We start from the raw sequence: 21,116 nt of genomic DNA, 5'->3' as shown, positions 1-21,116 counted from the left end.
CCTTTCCTTATCCAATATGCTGCTTTGATTTCTGCCCTCTGCTCCTATCCAATTGGCTGCTCTGCTTTTTGTTCCCTTCCCTGTGCTCCCTGCTCCATCTGCTGCTCTGCTTTTTGCCCTATCTGCCACTGTGCTATTCGTCCCCTCCATGATCTGCCACGAGGCACACACACAGGCTGAACGTGCCACACAGAGGCTGCCACTTGTAGCATGTGTGCTGCAGGTTGGCTAGCCCTGGTTTAAAGTTTACCATTTCTTTTTTCAGTATGAGGGGGTTAATTTCTATAATTTTAGTACTGAGATGGGATTTGGGGGTTATCTCAGCACAAATAATCCGACTGCTTTGTTCAGAGATACAAGCAGTAGCCATACACATGTAGAAGTGTTGTCAGAAGTTGATGCTCTCAGAAGTAACAAGTTATTTGGGGTGTCAGTGTTATTACCTATCGAGAGACACTATAAAGCGGCTTGCTTTTTTCAAAATGATGGCATACCCACAATCTGAAAATCTGACCCTTTATTGACATCAAGGTGGGTATTCAAATCAAAAGTGTTGGTTATTTAGAGCCTACATTTTCCCAAACATCAAGAAACGACGTGGCGCCAGGCTAAGCTTTTCAGGGATAAAATTTTTTAAAAATAAATAACCACGAGACTTACTGAATAGAGGCATCTGATCTCAGATTTAACATTAAAATAATGAATGCATCTTAGATTAATAAATTTTACTAGATGCATTTCTACACAACAGGAAATTTGTGGTAATCTGTCTCGAAAAGAACACTGATTGTTTGAATGTTTTAAAAATACATTAAATTAGTAACGGCACTCTGTATTACAGTATCAGGGACTTCAATGTCCCGCTATCGTCATCAATGGAGAACAAAAGTGAGAAGGAGCATGATAGTAACTGACAGATAAAATACAGAACTGGAAATGAACATGTAAGCAAGCATTTGTTTTCAGTGAAAAAAATATCAGGCTCATAAACTTACTCTTTGGGCTGGAATCCGTATTTCTCAATATTTGCAATATCTGTACAGAAATATTTGTATGCCTCACTTCATAAGTTATCTTACAGAGCAGCTGCTTCTAATTTGGAACACTTCACTTTTCCACAGCACCCTCCCCCAGAGGTTATCAGAGCACCTGAATTCATTTTGCAAACTTTGCAACAATCATGTAAAGTGTGGGCACTATTTTTAGTCCCCCTTCACACTGTTAAGTGGGAGAAACTGGAGGACCGGGAATCGTAAAGCCAGGATGTAAACCCAGTTCTCCTAAATTCACAATCCATGTTTTCACCATTCTGTCTTGTTCTTTCTGTCATTTTTTAAATTAGCAAGTTTCTTCATAGTATCTTATTACACATGTTTATAGTAAACGTGTGCACTGTGCGTTTGTGTATTCATGAATCATTCATGAAACCATAATGTGCTGCCCCTACTGAAAGCAGCATTTGTTTTGGCACAATTCACCCACAAGTATCCAAGCTTTTGCCTCTATTTATAGTGCAGATGGCTCGCACAAAATGTGGATCCTCTTTATTACTTCACACGGTTTAGCACTGCAGTCCTTCTGCAGGGAAAACTCAATGACCCTTACTGAAGTTTTGACTGCAAAACCAAGCCCAAAGTGTGACATTTTAAGAAGCCCCACGGTCATTTAAAATTTCTCTCTCAAAATAATAATACTATCCATCATCATCTTGTTCAGATATCTGAACCAGAAGGTAAAAAAAGCAGCTTTGCTTTGGCTGTTCCATAAAAAGCAAAACAAGTTTCTTTTTTTTCAAAACTTAAGTAATCCATAAACAGATCCTCTATTCAATAGGTTCCTATTCCTGGGTGCAGAACACTAGGTTCCTATTAGAGTTAGGAAAGTTATCTTGCAAGTACAGTTCTGAGCAGTCTCATGTAAACTGATAGGGTAATCTGTTTTGATTACTTACTATACCATAGTGGTACCATGATACTGAGTGTAACTGTTTAAATGGTTATCTAATGTAGTTATAAACTGTAGCCCTTAAAAAGCCTGTGTACTTTTCAGCTTCATTTTTCTGGTGAACAACAGTGTTCCCCTAATCCAGATACCAGTAGTAATGAATGTTTCCTCCAAGGCTAAAGCTCTGGTGATAGGATCTGCACTGCTGAGGCTAGGCATTGTGCTCGTCAGGAGCCTTGATGACTTCAGTAGAGCTTTGCATGTGTATCAAGATCTGCTTGCACAAATCAGTTTGCAGGACCAAGTAAGTGTGTTGCTCAGAAATCACATGTGAAACTTTATGTGGCTAGAAAGTCTTATATGCATATAGTCGCCCTCTCTACTCTAGCAGTAGACTGATTAAAAAAGAAACATACTGGAGCATCTACAACTCTATCCCTTTCTACCATACATAGCTCTGCTACACTTAATCAGATTTCTCTTTTTGTTTAAAAGTCATAATGTAACTAATGGTCACTTACAGGTTGTTTTTTTTTAAGTTATGAAATAAGGCAAAACCCACAGACCATGAACTGTTTCCAGAGTTCCTGGGATAATTAGTTGGGGAAAAAAAAGAAAAATGAACATAACAGGAAACCCCAGATCAGCGTCACTGAGTACATGAAATACGGTCAACATCAGCATTTTAAAAAAACCACAACAAATATGTACTAATTCTGGTAGAAAAACACAGTTCTGAACTATATTGAAGAGCATCACTGGTATACTCTAGAGAAAAACAGTAGTTCTTCCCATGAAATCTTTTAAATGTTTTAAAGAGCACTTCAAACAACATGCATTCAAAACTGTGTGGCTCAATGTTATCAAGAATCGTGGAGCTGGGGGGGGGAGGCGGGGTGGGGGAAGGCCACGTTCTAATCAAGTTTTACCTAGTAAAAATGTACTTTCTATCTAATAACTCACCAAGGCAACTCCGTGACTAGAAAAACAAAGCTCACTCTAAACAAAGCAACTAAAAAGCCCTCAAAGCAGTACAGGAATTGCAGGGGAAGGCCAACTTCTCTTATCAAAACTAGTAATTTATCTTTTGACATGGGTCTTGGACTTTTTCATTGGGTTTTTTGGGGGGGGTGTTTTCTAGTTCTTATGAGAAGGGCCAGATTGCCAGATCTAGAAGATGAAGTCCTACTTAACAAATGGACTAAATACAGACGGTCAAAAACCCCAAAGCTGAATTGATTCAATCTTCTCAGGTTAGTTTAAGCTGTGTAGACTGGACCAATAAACAAGTGAACAAACATTCACTTTTGATTCCAGAAATGCAGCCACATGCCTGCAGTGGCCCAGGCCAGAAGCCAGGGGGCGCTAGACCACACCTTCCTGCTTCCCTGAGTGGGGGGTTGCAGAGGAGGTGCAAAGCATCCTAAAATGTTGGGGAACTGTGAGTGAACTTGAATTTGAAGGGTATCTGGGACAGAAGTTCAATAAACCAGTTTAACCTATGGTTTTAGCCATTTTGAAAGCGGTTTATGTACGCTGAACTTCTGTTGTGTTACAGATTTGAACCAGTTTCAGTTCCCTTATAATAGTTTATGTGCAATTTCTGTCCCTAGCCACAGCATAGACAGATTAATGAAAATTTTGCCATTCTACTCCTTCAAATTTCTCCGGTATTTAAAGACCAGGAGCCAAGAACCAGGCTTGAGGACAGCCTCCCAATCTACAGCAGCTGCAAGGCTGCCCAAGCTAGGGCATCCTTGTAGCCATTATCTCCTGCCCCTCTGCATGCCTCCTAGGGCAACTGGAAGCACATGGAGGGAAGAAGAGGTGAAGGGGAGCCACAACGCAGCCGTCTCCCACCTCCTGGGATGCCTTGACGTCTATCAGGAGTCATGCTGGGTTATGGGAAACAATTTTCTCATGCCTACAAAGCTGCCCAAGCCCATGTAGCCTTGCAACCACAGCAAAACTGCCCGTCCCATCATGCTTCCTGATGGGCCTGGAGGCACGTACCAGGTGGGCACTCTTCTCTCCAAGTGGGAGCCCTCCTGGGTTGATTGACAGGATGGGTCAGGGGGAGAATTCTCCCTGGACTGAATCCATGCTAGGGTTCCAGGATGTCTCCATCCCCACATCTGCCTCCAGCTGCACTCCTCCAGGTTGAGCCAGGATGCACCAGGCAGGGGGTCTTGTCTCCAGAAGGGTCCCCACCTCAGGAGGATGCAGACCTCCCTTTATCCCCCACTGCCCCCAGCCAATCAGGGGGCGAGGTTAGATTGTAAAGAGGAAAGTCTTCCTGACAAGGAACCAGTCTACCTTCTTGTGGAAGAGCCAGTTCTCTTCCCAAGAAATCTCTCAATACAGCAGCAGCAGGAGAAAAACCTGACACAATTGGAAGGTCTATATGTGGCCTTACACAAATTACAATTTGTTACTCATCAAATTATGAAAGTATTGATCTTTCAAAACTAGTTCTGTAACCAGAACAAGCCAATCAATCATTTATTTTGTTGATTTCAGGCTCGTAATACTGCTGAATGCTATTTCAGGAGTTCAGGTGTTAAGATATGGTGCTATATGACTTCACATCTATATACAGACCGAGATAGAACCACAGAAAGCTGGGGTTGGAAGAGACCCCAGGGGGTAATCTAGTCCAACCGCCTGCTCAAAGCAAAACCATCCCCATCTAGATTATCCCAACCAAAGCTTTGTCTAGCCAGGTTTTGAGAACTGCCAAGGATGGAGCTTCCACCACCTGTCTGGGTAACCTGTTCTGGTGTTTTACTACCCTCCTAGTGACAAAATTCTTCCTAATAGCTAACCTAAACTTCCCTTGTTGCAACTTGAGACTGTTTCTCCTTGTTCTGTCATCTGCCACCACTGAGAACAGTCTAGCTCCATCCTGTTTTGAACCCCACTTCAGGTACTTGAAGACTGCTATTAAGTCTCCTCTTCTCTAAACTAAATAAGCCCAGTTCCCCCAGTCTTTCCTCATAAGTCATGTCCCCTAGCCCCCTCACCATTTTTGTCACTCTCTGCTGGACTCTCTTCAATTTGTCTGCATCCTCTCTGTAGTGGGGGGCCCAAAACTGGACACAGTACTCCAGATGTGGCCTCACCAGTGATAAATAGAGAAGAATAATCACTTCCCTTGACCTACTGGCAACACGCCTACCCATGCAGCCCAGGATGCCATTAGCCTTCTTGGCAATTACGGCACACTGTTGGTTCATATTCAGCTTATTTTTCACTGTAACCCCCAGGTCCTTTACCTGCAGAGCTGCTGCCCAGCCAGTCAGCCCCCAGCCTGTACCAGTGCATGGGATTGTTCTGTCCGAAGTGCAGGACTTTGCACTTGTCCTTGTTGAACCTCATGAGATTCCTTTTGGCCCAATCCTCCAATTTGTCTAGGTCACTCTGAATCCCAAACCTACCCTCCAGTGTATCTACTACTCCCCCCAACTTGGTGACATCTGCAATCTTGCTGAGGGTGCACTCTTTGCCATCTTCCAGGTCATCGATGAAGATATTGAACAAACCTGGCCCCAGGACCGACCACTGGGACACTTCACTTCATACTGGCCACCACCCAGATGTTGAGCCATGGACTACTACCCTCTGAGCCCAATGATCCAGTCGGCTTTCTACCCACCTTATGTTTGACACCCCTGGAAGTAGAAAAATCTTTTTAATCTATTTATGCTCTCTAAAAACGTTGCAGAAAAATATGGCACTCGAGGGAAATGAAGTCACCTGTTACAGATGAGACGAGCAAAAAGCCATATTGCTATAAGAACAACATTACCTTCTTTCCTTTTCTCTGAATCTAAATAAGTATCTTAAGTGACACAAAACCAACACCCCAAGCCAAAATGATGCCAGGAGATGACTATGTTAGAATGGGTGCAGTAATTCAGTACGACCTGTTCAGCAGCCCAGATACATAATCACAATGAAGTGCTTCTCATAGCCAGCACTTACTTTGCAAAGGGCACCTACTTTACACAAAAGGAAAGTGAGAAAAAGCAGAGGTGAAGCAAGAAAAAATATATTTACTGAACATGAAAAAAGGGAAAGAGTAATTTAAGTAGCAGCAGCTACTCTATTCTCTGGAACAGGGCTGGCCAAGTGGCAGCCAAAAGGTTCCTGCAACCACCCCTTTGCCATCCACACAGTGGTGAAGGGATGGGAGGTGGGGTGGGGTAGGTGTAGTGTGAGGTTCCCATTTGCAGTGAAGTTGGGCAGCCTTGCTCTAAAACAAACAGCAAAGACCATAATATGCTGCCACCCTGCTGGAGTTGACTAGTACTAAAATCAACCCTGCTCCTCAAAGTCACATGTCTTGGTGACCACTGGATGTACTAGTACTTCATTTTTACCATGTTTACATTCAGGCTCTTATTCATGCCAGGAAACATTTTTGTATAATCTCACCAAACCTCTCTGGAAGTTAAAGGATTTTAAACTGGAATTGTCCCTTAATATAGAAAGAAAAAAAGGCAGTATAAATTGATCGGCCTTTGCAAAAGGAAGCAGACTTGACTGTGGTACATATAGAGCACAGCAAAATGAAGCTAAATGACTGTTCTACAAGAAGTCCTATTTTATGATCAATTCATTAACTAGTGGTTGCAACTGTCAATCCTCCTGGATCACGGTGTATGCATGAGGGCCACCCAGACCTTCAATGAATATGCCTAGGCAGGAACTTTTGGAGGAGTGGAGGCTGCCCAGACCTTCCATCCTCCCTTTAGGCCACTGAGACAGAATCCAAGACCAGGCTGAGTCTAGATGTTCAGTGCCTCCATGGTTGTAGTTGTATAAGTGTCTGGGAATCAAACGCAGGTCTTGGGTGTGGTAGACAAGGATTCTACCACTGAACCACAGGGGACTCCCTCCTTAACTAGTAACATCTTCAAGAAGTATATAATCATCCTACCCAGCTCCATCTTTATCTTTTTTCCCTTTTGAAAGTATTGTCTTACCACCCACTGTGTCAAAGGGGAACTGAAGATGGGAAATCCAAGTTGGCAGGTACTAAAATTAAAAGAGGAGCTGATTTTAATGATTTGCCCTGCTCACCCAGCCTGCCAGGCCAGGTAACAGTAGCAGAAAGTAGCTGTGGTGATCTTGAAGTAAGGTTCTTAAAATATATTAGTTTATACTATGGTTTGTTACTTCCTCCATTTTTGTCCATGAAAAGCTGCAAGAACCAACGTTCCTAGGTTGAAGATCTAAAAAGTTATATAGGTTCCTGAAGCTGTATTTATCCACTTGCCTGAGTTTCACAAGTGCTAAGCTCCTTGCTCATTTAAAAGTTAGCAAGGTGCCTAAACATTGCCTCCAGAGCCTACAGTTGGGTTTCAGTTTTGAAAACATTAATCCAAATTTATTTTCAAGTGAAGAGAATAAAAATCGTTGCTGCCAGACTCTCTCCACTCTACAGCAGAGCCTCTGGCTCTAGTTCAATATGGCCTGTTCTATTTCTGATGGACTGGAGATAAAAGTGCTGTCTCAGTGAACAGTTCTGCATTCTGTCATAAGGTTCCAGTGTCCAAGGTTTGGTTTGGAGTAATGGTTCTTCAGCTTCTCTTTGCAAATCCTGACTCTCACACACAGCATAATCCTTCCTGGTATCCTTTACACTTGCTTTCATCTTCACTGACAGAATTCAGAGACCCCATCTTGCTCCCAGAAGACCAATCTCATCCCCAGCCCCAACTGCATTATGTAGGTTTTAGCAGTATACCCAATAAATGAACTATTAATATCTTACTGTACTTCTTACTTCATTCAGAGCCCTTCAAAGCCAATAACCAACCTGTTTATCACGGTTTGTCGTACTTATATATATAAAAAAAACTAGTTCCACCTTACAAAATGTTAACCATACTAGTAGGCAACCATCAGTGCTTCCAGATCATGGTGTATGTGTGAGAGGTCACCACAGGACCTTCAACCCACGTCCCTAGTCAGGAGTATGGAGGAGCAGAGGCTGCGTAGACCTTTCATGCGCCCCCTTTAGACCATTGAGACAGTATCCAAAGGCCAGACCAAGTCCGGATGTTCAGTGCCTTGATGACTGTAGTTATACATGTGTCCAGAAATCAAACCTGGGTCTCCCATATGGCAGACAAGAATTCTACCACTGAACCACAACAGCAGTTGAATGTTAACACATGTACATGGGTGAATATTAACTGCATATACTTCATATCTCAAGTAAAAATTAAGTGCCTGACATCAGGACTAGGGAACCAAAAATACCCCATGCACTTTCTCAGAGTATGTTCTTATCCAGACTAAATATACAGCAGCACTCATACAGCCTTTATATCTGCCTACAGCTGATGGGTAATTCAAACACTATCAGTAGTGTGGTCCTAGTGATCCTAAACTGAGTAGGTCCTTCTCTGTAAGCCACCCGGAGCTTTTCTGGAAAGAACAACAGCCTGGAAATCAAATGAATAAAATATTTTTTCAATGCTTCTAACAGCATCCCTGAAGCTTTGAAAATGGTAGTGAGCTTTAGGGTTGCTAAGGTCATAGTAGTGACAGCACTGTGTAGTTAAGGAGCACTGCTTACACCTGTCAGTATTGTGGCACAGGCAGCCTGGGAACTGATTAGCTCTTTTTATTTCAAGGCTTCCAATAGTCAGTTTTGGGGCTGCTATTAGAAGCTTTGAAACTGAGGGGAGACAGAAACTGCAAAATTCACTAGCACCTGCAATTTTCAAGACCTCTAAACAGCCACCTTTTGACACTCATTTGCCCCTCACTCTTTCTGGTGCAGGTCCACAGAATAACAATTAGTTACAAAATAGAACTGAGGGGCTGAAAGATGCTCTGCACTTCAACTTCATGAATTTAACCCACATGCAAATAGTAGGAGTTTGTTATGTAGGCAATAAATTACACACTTATCTGATATGCATATAAATGGAAGAAATGACCCCTAGTACTGAATAACATATATTTGTTGTGATACAAGCCACACTTGCTGGTGTGTTTTTGTTTGTTTTTGTTTTTTTTTGGGGGGGGGTTGCGCTGGGGGGGAGGGCAGGGTAAAGGGAAATAAGGTAGCACTATAAAAAGAACAAAAACAAAAAAACACCCTGAATTGATGGGTCATTTCCTAATATTTTTACAATTTCATGTTTGTGTGTTTCAATAAAGAAATGTCCTAGAACACGATGCTCTTTTAGGGTAAAGGCCTCCTCTGGCGACATAACAGCGAAGCTTTTGTACTGACATTTAGTTGCTCAGCGTGAGCCATCCTATGCCATTGTTCTAGTGCAATGGCTTTTTTTATTCTACCAAACAATTACCGTACATCTAAAATGACCTAACATTTTTGATTTACAGCCTATACAATGATTACAAAGCAAAGATCTGGATTACAACTAGGCTACCTTAGGCTCCAGTGTCTGTCTGCCTACTAACTTCTAGTTCTTATCACACCCTCGCTTTGTAGGCAAAATGCTCCATTATTTCTGCTTTGCCTTGGGCCAGTCTAGTCCCATTAACTCATAGCAACAACAGAACAGTGCTGCTACTGATTACATACTCAACAGATAGGCCTTGCAGAGGAAAATACCAGAGAACATTTCCTTCTTCACAGATGACTTGTCTGGATTGCATTTAAGATCTCAGAGAGATTCATTTGGATCATTCCTTATGAGGATTATAAAAGGATTCAAGAAGTGTTAAGTAACATTTATAAAAAGAAATAATACATTTTAGTAAAGTACTTGTCTAAATGGCCATGGTCATTACTGTGCCGTAATCTTCACTAATAAATATCAATCGTATTAGAATTGGATTAACATCAACTGTATTTAGTATTATAAAAGTTACCAAACTTCTTCACATTTCTTCAAGTTCTATATCATACTAAAGTGTGAAAAAGGAGGTTGGGCCTTAAACTATTCTACTTAAGAATATATAAATGACCATAGGTCATTCAAATGGATTGCTAAAAACCTCTAAAACTTGTAATTAATGAAATAAATTTAAAGTAAAGCCTATTTGTATATAGTAGAAATATTTGATTTTATAATAAAGAGTAAGAAATCAAGTTTGAAAACTCAGCTTGCTAGTGAAAGGCTTTCTCTGGTGGTAAAGCCAGAGATTTCTATAGATTTTAACCCTTCATGGAAGAGAATGGCAAGGCAAAACAAAGCAAAAAGAAAGACGGAAACATTCTAGTTACTGCAGTTGTGAAAAAACTGCCAAATGAAAAAGGAAATAGCACTGTCCTAAGTTTGCAGATAGAGTCTGGGCATTCTAAATTATTTCTAAATGACAGCTGTGTGACACTAACATCTCTGGCTCAAAAACCAATAGCCAGCACTGAAACATTTGGCTGTTTCAGGAAGTTATGAATACTGCAGCTATTCTGAAGGAAGGGAGAACAGACTTTTTTTCTTCCCAGCACCATAAATTAGAAGGTCCTGCAAGTCTTTGCCTTTACCCCTTCTAAGAGCCAGAGAGCAAAGATCAAGACCCTGACTAGGGACCAGGACAGAACCTAGGTAAAAATCCCAACATCTACCTTCATTCTCCAAGCTGAGGAGTGGGCTCCCTGGTAGGCTGCAGCCCCTGAAATTGCGTGATTCGCCATAGCCTTTATATCTGCCTACAGCTGATGGGTAATTCAAACAAAATGCTGGGAAGATTAAACAATTCTATTTTGTTTGATACTTCAGCACTAGTAAACAACATTAGTGGATAACTGGGACAGAAAAGAATGTATATTACATTAATCTTGTATGGAAAATGCCCTGACAACAGTATTTCGTGAAAAAAAATTGAACTGAAGAAAGAAAAAAATTGTATTAGTTGCATTTCAGAGATGCGATTTGTGAGCAAATAAAATCTACTGAGAGAACTGGGTCAAACTGATAAAACTCACTGTCTGATTTTGCACTCTGAAATGAGATTGTCCTGCTGCTCATGAAAAAAAAATCTGGCAGAAGTATGTATAAGATGAATGCTCATGAGTTCTTTAGTGTGCAATGACAGGGTAGAGGCAAATGCATGCCCTTCCTAGAAAATGAATGGTCAGAGAATCATAGAATACTAGGGTTGGAAGCAACCACAAGAAGCCATTTAGTTCAGTATTCTACTCAAGACAGGATCATTCTGTCTAAGACAATCCAGCCAAATATTTGTCTATCCTGGACTTAAAAACTTCCAATGACAGAAATACTTCGACCTCACTAGGAAATGTTCCAGTATTAAAGCATTGAATGATCTGTCCAGGGGACTGAACTCTGAATTGGGAACCAGCAGCTTCTGTGTTGTCTTCTCAGTTCTGTCTTTGTTTGACCTCAATCTACTATAGTACTAAGCAGTATTCCCTAAAAATCAATAACAGACATTTTAGTTGTACAATTAGTAGAAGGTACGGCATTTGTTTTCAGGAATATATTCTTCTCACTCCCCACATGCATCTCTAAGTTGTCAGTACTTAGCAAGAAGATACTGTCCACATACTTTGTTTTCATTGCTTTAAAATATTACACTGACACTAACTCTTTTTGACCCGGAGTTACTTGTCCTGTCACTATCAATAACTCCAATGCTTACAGTGAAAGTAAAGAGGTACTGAAATAACAAGTTAAAAGAACTTTTTAGAACAATATACAACATTGTGGGTATCCATAATCTCCTTGTATATCCTACAACCTTTTGGAAGACTGCATGACTGCCATCCGTTGTATAATAAATGAATGTAGGAGGAACAGGAGATTTTCAGATCAACTCCCTTCCTGATTCTGCCAACTCAGAACTAGAGTTAAGCACAAGCAACTGCTTCAGACCTGCACAGACCTGACAACACTCTGTTAGCCCAACCTCTCTCACGGGCAGCAGAATGGGAGAGTCACGGAGCTTTCTTCCTTATCTGCCCCTCTGAAGGAACTAAAGGCTTGCACGTGCTCTGAACACCTCCAATCACAAAGCTGGCCCTGCATCTATTCATGTTAGTTTTGTTCTTGGTCTTCAATACAACTTCCTTCCAAAGTACCCATTCCAACTCCCTGAGATAAAAAGACTTTACCTACAAAAAAACCCAAACCTTTGATTTAACTCTGTATGCATGAGTACATTTTCTTCCAGGGGGAGAATCTACAGAAAATACAGTGAACAAAGAATTAAATGACAAAAGAACATCCTTAATCAGAATTAGAGAGATAAAAAGGCACATACAGGCGTTAAATTAACTGGATATTAAACAGTCTCCTGTTACTTCCCAGGTGCCCTACCTAATAACAGGAGATACTTTTAGTGAATCTGTTCAGCATCTACTGAAGTTAAAGGGAATTCTGTTGTCTCCAGTGTGTATTAGTATGATGTACAACTGCAACTCCTCCCATATTAACTATTGTTTTATTCTTTGGTACTACATTTGCTGAACCCTAAGTTAGCATTCAGAATAGTTGTCATTCTGTTCTTTTGCTTTTCTCTCTCTAAAACGTTGCCTCAAAACAAATTAACAAACAAACAAACCACACACTGCCTTTTCTGTTCACTAGATTTAGATGCTCCAGCAAAGTAGATTCACTGGACTCCGCTGTGTCTAACCACTCACATTCCTCCCTATATATCTGTATAACTTAATGGGGAAGTTAACCAAATTACTCAAAGCAGCTATTCTTACTGAAAGACATTTTTCACGCCATCACCACACTAACCTAATAATCAACACTATTTATCAAGGTCTCCAATCCTCACATGATCAGCAGAGAGGAGAAAGAGTCCTCTGTGCATTAGATGCAACCAAAGCCTGACAAAGAGCCAGTAAAAATACATCGTTCTGGTAGTTCTTTCTCTTGGCCTTATTTCAATGATGTCCGCTCCTAGACATAACTTCATTTATAACACTCCTGAATGCGCATGGCACAGCCAGGTGTCCTTCCCATGACCTGCAAGTGAATTATGGTCCTGTAGAAAATGAATTAGCCCATGGTTTCCAAATCATGGTTTATGCAACACTGGTGGTCTGCACAGCACTGACTGATCACATGATGCAGGTTAGTCTGTTTCCAACAGCTAGGACATGATTCAGGATAGTTTAAAACAACCTTCAACCTACTTAGTTTTCCTAACCAGCAAATTCTGTGATCAGAGATGTTGCATGCTCACAGATGAGAAGGGAGAGGATCAAGATGGGGAAGAGGGGGAGCATGTTCACATGAAGAAATAAATGCCCATTTATGGTTTGGATAGGGATGATCCTGCCTCAGGCAGGAGGTTGGACTAGATGATCTCTGGAGGTCCCTTACAGCCCTATTTCTCTAGGATTGTATGAAAAAGCCAGAGACCCTTTGAAGTTGCTCATGGGTCTTCACAGTATTATGGTTTGAAGTAGCTACAAGGTGTTTCCCGTCGGGAAGAGATGGGGGATATGAACCTGTTGGCTACGATCACCACCAGGGTGAGTTTGGCACTGGCACCTGAATCAGGTGCTGTGCAGTGGGGGGCATCTCTACCTGGGACCTCTTGAGCATATATTGCCATTTAATGGAAGCAGGACATAGGCTGCCGTGTTTCCCCAGCTTTACCAGTGGCAGGCTAGGGTTTGAGGTCTGTGTTGCGTCAGGGCTGATGGTAGTCTTACAGAGTTTATCTTATGGAGCGTATGGGATTGGTTTGGCTATGGCTGCTCCTGCCTTAGGCAGTGGATTGGACTTGGTGACCTCTGGAGATCCCTTTCAGCCCTGCTTCACTCCCATTCTCATCCTACCATTCTCACCATCTCCCCCAAAACTCACTCGAGGCAGGAAAGCTACTCAATGCAAGTGGGTGTCTTCCATGTCAAGACACACAAGATCTCATGGAAAGGGGCCCCCCCTAAGCCTCAGTGCCCTGTCATAGAGAAATTGGGCTGGAGAAGACCTCCAGACCTCACCTACTCCAACCCCTTGCCTGCGATTATCCTTCTCCAAACCATCCCCTACACTCCATAAACTAAACTCAACTTATAAGCCTAACGCCAACCCTGACACACAGACCTTGCACCCCCTAAGCTGCCACGGGTAAAGCCGGGGAACCACAGCAGCCAACATCCTGCTTCTATGAAGTGTTGTCAATATGAGCTCAAGACATCCTGGGTAGAAGTCTGTGTCCCTCGCTACAGAGTGCCTGAATCAGGTGCCTGTGCCCAGCCCATCCTGATGGTGATATTAGCCAGGAATGCGAACAACTGGCTTCATATCCCCCCACCTTTTCCCAAGGGGAAACACCTTGTAGCTACTTTGAACCATAATACTGTGAAGGCCCACGAGCCTGCTGCTTCTCTCATCACCTATGCCAACCCTGCAGAGCGCTCTTGAGGAGCCGGCAAAGCTGGAGAAGCTTCCCAATGACTTGAGAGAGAAGGTGGGATGTTGGAAAGCTCCTACTACATAAGTAGGGATAGGCTTATAGAAAAGCAGGGCTGGAAGGGACCTCCAGAGGTCACCTAATCCAGCCCCCTGCCTGATGCAGAAACATCCCTCTCCAGCCCAGCTGGTATGGGGTCTAAGCTCTTCAGGGGCACCTGGGTCCTGCTGCTCAGAGAGGGGACCTAGGGGCTCTGAAAAGCAGCATCTCCTGTAGGGCTGCATCTCCTGGGGGGCTCCCTAAGTCATGCAGTCCAGCCCCCTGCGTGAGGCAGGAGGATCCCTCTCCAACCCAACCGGTATGGGCTCCAAGCCCTTCAGGGGGACCAAGGTGCTGCTGCTCAGAGAGGGGACTTGGAGCTTTGAAGACGAGCATCTCCTGGAGTAGCTGCATTTCCCCAGGGACTGCATGGGGGGGGGGGAGGCAGCATCTCCCAGGGTAGCAGATCTCCTGGGGGGGGGGGGGGGGGGCAGCATCTACCTAGTCCATGCCCCTTCCTGAAGGAAGGAGCATCCCTCTCCAGCCCAGCCCGTATGGGCTCCGAGCCCTTCAGGGAGCACAGGGGTCCTGCTGCTCAGAGAGGGGCCCTAGGGGCTCTGAAGAGCAGCATCTCCTGGAGCAGCTGCATCTCCTGGGGGGCAGCATCTCCCGCGGTAGCTGCATTTCCCGCGGGCAGGTGCATCTCCCGGGCTAGCTGCACCTCCCGGGGGCAGGTGCATGTCCCGCGGGGCAGCCCCTCCCCTCGCCAGCACTCGCCTGGTTGGGGTCGGTGGCCCGGAAGACGTGGCAGGCCATGCGGGACTCGGGGTTGTCGGGCTGCGCCTTGATGAGGTAGGCGAAGTAGGTGAGGTCGTGGCTGTTGTGCACGAAACGGGCGATGTGCTGCGCCTTGTGCTCGAAGATGAAGACGGCGGGCTTGGCGGGCTGCGCCGAGGGCACGCAGCGCAGGGTGGGCGAGCCGAGCAGCAGCAGCACCTCGCGGGCCGGCGCCGCGCCGCCCGGCAGCCCCCCGCCGCCGCCGCCGCCCTCCGGCCGCTGGCTGCGCCGCCGGATCTCCGCCATGAGCCAGGGCAGCATGGGCAGCGTGGTGCGGCGGTCCAGGCACGCCCAGCCCACGTACCACAGCTTGAAGCGCTTTTCCGCGCCCGCCCGCGGGGGCTCCGGCTCCGGCTCCAGGGGGTGCGACAGCGGCTCGGCGGGGCCCGGCCTCTCCATGCTGCTCCCCGCTGCAGCTGCTGCAGCCTCCTGGCTACTGCTCCTGCTCCGTCCCCGCGGGCCCGCGCCGCCCCGGGAGGAGGAGGAGGAGGAGGCGCCTCGCCCGCCTCTTCTCCAGGCCCGCCCGCGCTGCCCTGGCCCGGCCCCGGCGCGGGGCGGCGGCTCAGCTCCTCGCCGGACTTTTTCGTGAAGACGCGGCCTCTTGCCTCAGGGGGCTGGGTGACACGGTCCGCGCCAGCGCCCGACTCGGAAGAGAGCTCAGAGTCACCCAAAGACTGCGCAGAGAAGTGGCACCCTCAAGGTCGCCTCGCCCAGCGCGGGGGCATGCCTCTGCCAGCCCGCCCCCGTTTCATAGGTTTCACAGACGTCAGGGCTGGAAGGGACCTCGCGAGCCGAGGTCATCGGGTCCAGCCCCTGCCCCAGGGGGCAGGAGTCAGCTGGGGTCAGATCAGCCCAGTAAGATAGGCATCCAGGTATTTCTTAAAGGTATCCAGCATGAACGCCGCGTGCCCCCGAAGGCTGGGTGGGGGCACAGCGAGTTGTCGGTGGCGGGACCGTGGCGATGGCAGGTGGGTAGCGCCGCAGACAGCTGTGGCACTGTCGGCAGTGGAGGGGGAAGTGGCAAACACCGACCAGTGGTCGTCGACCACCCACAGACACCGCCAGCAGTGTTGGTGGCCAGCGGCAATTGCAGACTGCCCACGGACACCACCGACACGGGGTGGCAAGCAGTGACCACTGTCGGCAGCGCCTTTTGGCAGAGGGTGCACTGCCATGCTCGGGGTGCGTGTGCACCCGCGTGCACCTCCTATGTGTCACCATTGGTATCCAGAATAGGTGCCTGCACCACTTCTGGGGGGAGTCTATTCCAGACTCAGGAGACTCGAACAGTAAAGAAGCATTTCCCTTATGCCTTCCACCAGTTTGTGTCTGTTAGACCTTGTCTTCCCTTGGGGTGCCCTGGTGAACAGATGTTCTTCCAGTTTCTGATGCACACCCCTTGTACGCTTATAGGCTGCCACCAAGTCCCCCTTAGCCTTTGTTTCTCCAGGCTGAAGAGTCCCATGTCTCTCAACCTCTCCTCCTAAGGCCTGTTTTCTTGACCTAATCACACGTGTTTCATCCCTAGTCACCAGGGCAAATCCACCAAGAGATAAGGACAGTGAACAGGGACCTGTGGTGAGAGGGAATCTGGGCCAGGGATGGAAGGTCCCATGGGCATGCCAAGCTCGGACAGAGGTATAGGTTTGAGCTGTGTTGGTCTAAGGTCGGGGAGGGCAAAACGCAGCCCGCAGGCCGAACGTGGCCCACCAGGCCATTCTATCCAGCCTGCTGGGCCCCTAAAAAATTTAGAAAATTAATATTTATCTATCCCTGGCTGCCTGTTGTACGACCCTCGATAGCTTGCCAAAACTCAGTAAGCGGCCCTCTGCCTGAAATAATTGCCCGCCCCTGGTCTAAGGACACAGGCAGACAAGGTTCTTTGGGTAAATCTGATATCTTTTATTAGACCAACTCAAATAGTTGGAAAAATTCTTATTTGCAAGCTTTTGGGTATAAATACCCTTCATCAGGCTGAGGAAGCATCTGCAGTTGGTATGTGCTCTTCCTGGTTGGAGTGAATACAGGTTTCCCTTGCCAACCATGGTTTTGCCAACCACGGTTTAGAGTATCCACACTTAATATTCTACATACCATTTTGGCTACCACGGTATAGTTTTGAGTAACCACGGTTTTCCATGGCTGCGCATCAGCCTGCCACCTGCCATTTTTCCCATAAGCCTTTCATCTTGCCAACCACAGGAACTTTCAGGAACCTAACCCCAGTGGTTGGCAAGGGAAACCTGTAGTAAAGAAGCCAGAGGGACAGACCACCTGAAATGAGGTGTCTGTTCTGCGTTATTCAGGAAACCAAACCTCAGAAAGGAGGTCCATGCTCCCTTTTGTGGCACGCACGGTCTGTATTTGGAGAGAAATGGAGACACCCAACCATCCACAGGGCATAAAGTCTATGGCACAGATCCAGTGTCACATCTGTGTTTTTCTAGCCCAAGAAGTATGTGTTCTGTGTCGAGGGACCAATCCTGCTTCACCCACAGAGGTGCATGTATCTCTCATTCTTTCCCTGTACCCTCAGCGCACTCCCCAAGGCTAATCCTATTCCAATATAAGGCAGCTATTTCATCCATTCATAGAATGCTAGAGAAGCAAGGCTGGAAGGGAAGGGACCTCCAGAGTTCTAGTCCAACCCACTGCCTGAGACAGGAGCATCTGGATCCAAGCCATTCCCTACAAATCCCTTGTCTGACCTCTCAGGATGCCTGGTCTCACCTCTTCCTCCTAAGGTGTGGTGGTGTAAGGGCACTGTTGTAGCCCTGATGAGCCAGACATTATGCAAGAGTCAAGGGCTTCCTAGGGTGCCATCTTCTAATTGGCCCAGCTATGTAGAGGGGCAAATTCAGACAAGGTTTTCAATGACCTGAGGGAAAATGTCTAACATTGGAAAGCTTGTCTGAATTTGCCCCCACTACATAGCTGGGCCACCCCCTAAGAAATTCTTGCCTCTTCCTAAGAACGAGCTGCAAAGACAAAACCCAGTAGTTGAGAAAGATCCTATCAGCACCAGTGATTTCTGAACCAGACATAGAGTTGTTTTTTTTTAAATTCTGTAGCCTTTCACATTGGATCCTGAGCTTGTTTTTATGGCTATGGATCATTTTAAATTTTAATTTGCCACCACTCTTTTTTTTTTTTTTTATTACTAGGAGGACCTGGATAGTTCTTTAATAATTTGTCATCACCCATGTCCAAATCCATCACCCTGGAATGGGTTCCCAAGGGAGGTGGTGCTCTCCCCTACCCTGGGGGTCTTCAAGAGGAGGTTAGATGAGCATCTAGCTGGGGTCATCTAGACCCAGCACTCTTTCCTGCTTATGCAGGGGGTCGGACTCGATGATCTATTGAGGTCCCTTCCGACCCTAACATCTATGAATCTATGTCCATAACAGAGAAATAGTGAGCTTTTTAGTTCTTTTCCTTCTGTACATATGTAGTATCAAATAGTGACAGCCTTAAGCTCTTGTCGGGTCAGTGATAGGGAAAGATAACTACAACCTTGGCCACTATAGCAAACGCTTCTGGAGGTGACATCATAAATCTCCACAGGAACGATTCCCCCATGTCAAACTCATGTCATAAGATCCTCCAATGTTGTTTGTGGCTACATTAAATTTTATTTTCACAGATACTTCTTTCTGCGTTTGATAAGAGGGTGAAATTTTGCCTACAGCATAGTGCTTGCTTAGTATTGCTGCCCTGACAGAGATTGGGTCCATTGATCTACCGATGAAGGTGAAGAACCAAACTATAACTGAGGGGTTACATCCTCTTTGGTTCAGCACTGAGAGGGACATAAAACACCAGGAATTATACATGTATTATGGAAGCAAGTATCAGATGTGGCATATTTATTTTTTATCTACTGACCCCTTTGATTGCTAGAGTATGAAGAGATTAGATCACTTTTTTAATCGTGTAATTCATATTTTGTTTTGTTGACAGATGTATTTCCATCTCCTGCACTAGAATTTGACACAATGACATGCTACTTGCAGGCACATTCTCTACACTAAGAAAACAGTTCTTTTTTTAGAACATTCTAGTAAATACAAACTATTGCAGTGAAAAAATGCCAGCATAGATGGCATACGTGCCATGTAAAAATCAGGAATCCAGTTTTAACTCAACCAGGTTACCATGTTAAAATCTACACTGCCTTGTCTATACTAGACTGTGCAATTGATTGATTATAATTTGCTACTTGACATGTTCCAGTAACACACCGTGAAGTCTTAGAAATCTTGAGTCTAGACCAGCAGTTCCCAACCCTGGGTCATGACCCAAGTAAGGGTCACAGGGGCAATGCCAGCAGTGTTGCACAGCAAAGGTGAGCCACGCCACGTGCCGAGAACTCCCCTGCCCCTGGGCTGCCACCGCACTCTGCTCCCAGCAGCAGGGCATGGAAATAAAAGGTTGGGAACCACTGGTGTAGACCAAGCCTGGGAGGTTGTGAAAGAAAGTAAGTTCTGTCTCCAGGCTCCTACCGTGGCCAAAGGGCAATGAGAGTTTGGATGCAGAGGTGAGGACTTTAGTCCCTGGAACACCTTAGAAAGTGGTTTAGTGCCGCTAAGAACAGGCTGTCATGTGTGTGCACAAAAGGTTCAGCCTAGTGTCACTGAAATCAGTTGGGAGCATTTCCATTGATTTCAAGAGAAACAAACCCAGGAGGAGGTAAATAGTAGGCAGAAGGCTGAGCCTGAATAGTTGGTAGTGTTGGTCTTAGTCCCCAGTTATATTCCATTACTGACAAAGACCCTTAGTAAATAAACAGAAGTAAAAAAAAAAAACAATCCTGATAAAACTTTGCTTAAATATAAGTTTTAAAGTAGGAATTTCAAGATGTGGTATTGAATTTAATATATTAATCAATGTAGTTTTTTTATGTAAACCATTACACGTTAGCTTTCAATTATCCTGGATTTTTTTTTTACTTTATTTATTAAACAAATCCAACTTATTTAATAAGGTCTTCTTGGATAAACCTTCTTCCATTATAGTTTGATTCCGGGACATGTTACCCTGTTACCGCACTTCAACATTCACCTGTTCCTGTACCATACATATGTTTAATTTTAAGTGGGATGAGATACTATCAATACAGGATTTTAAAATATTTTCCTTTAATTATCATGCAGATGGATGTGTGGTGACCACTGTTCCAGATAAGCTTCAATTCTTCATCCTGGAAATTTTTTATGGAGAATTTTCCCTGCTGTACAGTCAATCTCGTTTACTTTGTGTTAGTATAGCACCTAGCATAAGTATAGCTCCAAAGAACTACTATAATAAATAAAAAGAAAAAAGCATGGGAAATGGTGGTTCTGATAACAAATTAATCATATTAAAATACAACTTTGAGGCCAGATGAGGCTTCAGTTCTAAACAGTAACAGATCAGGTCATATCCTTTTGTTGTTCAGTAGAAGAAAACGGACTTCACAGTTGGCAAAGCAGAACTGCAAGTCATTACGGGCTTTTGTTTTTTCCCAAAGAACAGCACTTTGTATTTAGGACTGCAAATAAGGTATAATTTTGCCTCTTCTAACAACAAGCTGCAATTTTAGAACAGAATGGCTCTTTAAAGCAGATGATGAAGAAATGGATGAAGCTGAAATTGTGTGAAACAAGTCTGAGGGCCCTGCCACACATTCAAATTAAAGCCGGATACAAACCAACTATACAGTTTTTACACATTTTTAAGCACTAACTTTATAGCTGGTTGGCTCTTTCTATAACTAGAAAGTCATTGTTATTGTGTGATACTTACTTTGCACAGGTGGCCAGTCTAGGTTTACTGAACAATTGACCAGTTAATTGCGTAATATATGTAACATGTTTTAGGGACCTTAAGTGCTTGAGTTTGGGGAGAAGGCGAGCTTGGTCTGGCATCGAGGTAATATCCAGAGGTTTCTCTTCTGGCCACCATTGCTGCCTGCTGTGTGATTTAAT

At 44.7% G+C, this 21,116-nt stretch overlaps 1 protein-coding gene across 2 annotated transcripts in view; it reads right to left on the bottom strand.

The window, feature by feature from the left end:
• Positions 1 to 15,622, bottom strand: part of TBC1D4 (TBC1 domain family member 4) — a 166,589-nt gene extending 150,967 nt beyond the window's left edge. Inside the window, exon 1 of one of the 2 annotated variants that reach the window (XM_059721052.1) lies at positions 15,091 to 15,622. In XM_059721052.1, the coding sequence (XP_059577035.1) occupies positions 15,091 to 15,549 (459 nt within the window). In that variant the 5' untranslated portion in view covers positions 15,550 to 15,622. The remainder of the gene's footprint in view (positions 1 to 15,090) is intronic. The other variant, XM_059721015.1, reaches the window with a different exon arrangement.
• Between the last annotated feature and the right edge of the window lie 5,494 nt (positions 15,623 to 21,116).

The sequence above is a fragment of the Alligator mississippiensis genome, chromosome 1 (genome assembly GCF_030867095.1).
Source record: "Alligator mississippiensis isolate rAllMis1 chromosome 1, rAllMis1, whole genome shotgun sequence".
In the NCBI taxonomy this organism is placed as follows: Eukaryota; Metazoa; Chordata; order Crocodylia; family Alligatoridae; genus Alligator; species Alligator mississippiensis.
The sequence above is the reverse complement of the archived record's forward strand: the minus strand, read 5'-3'. Positions and strand labels throughout refer to the sequence as shown.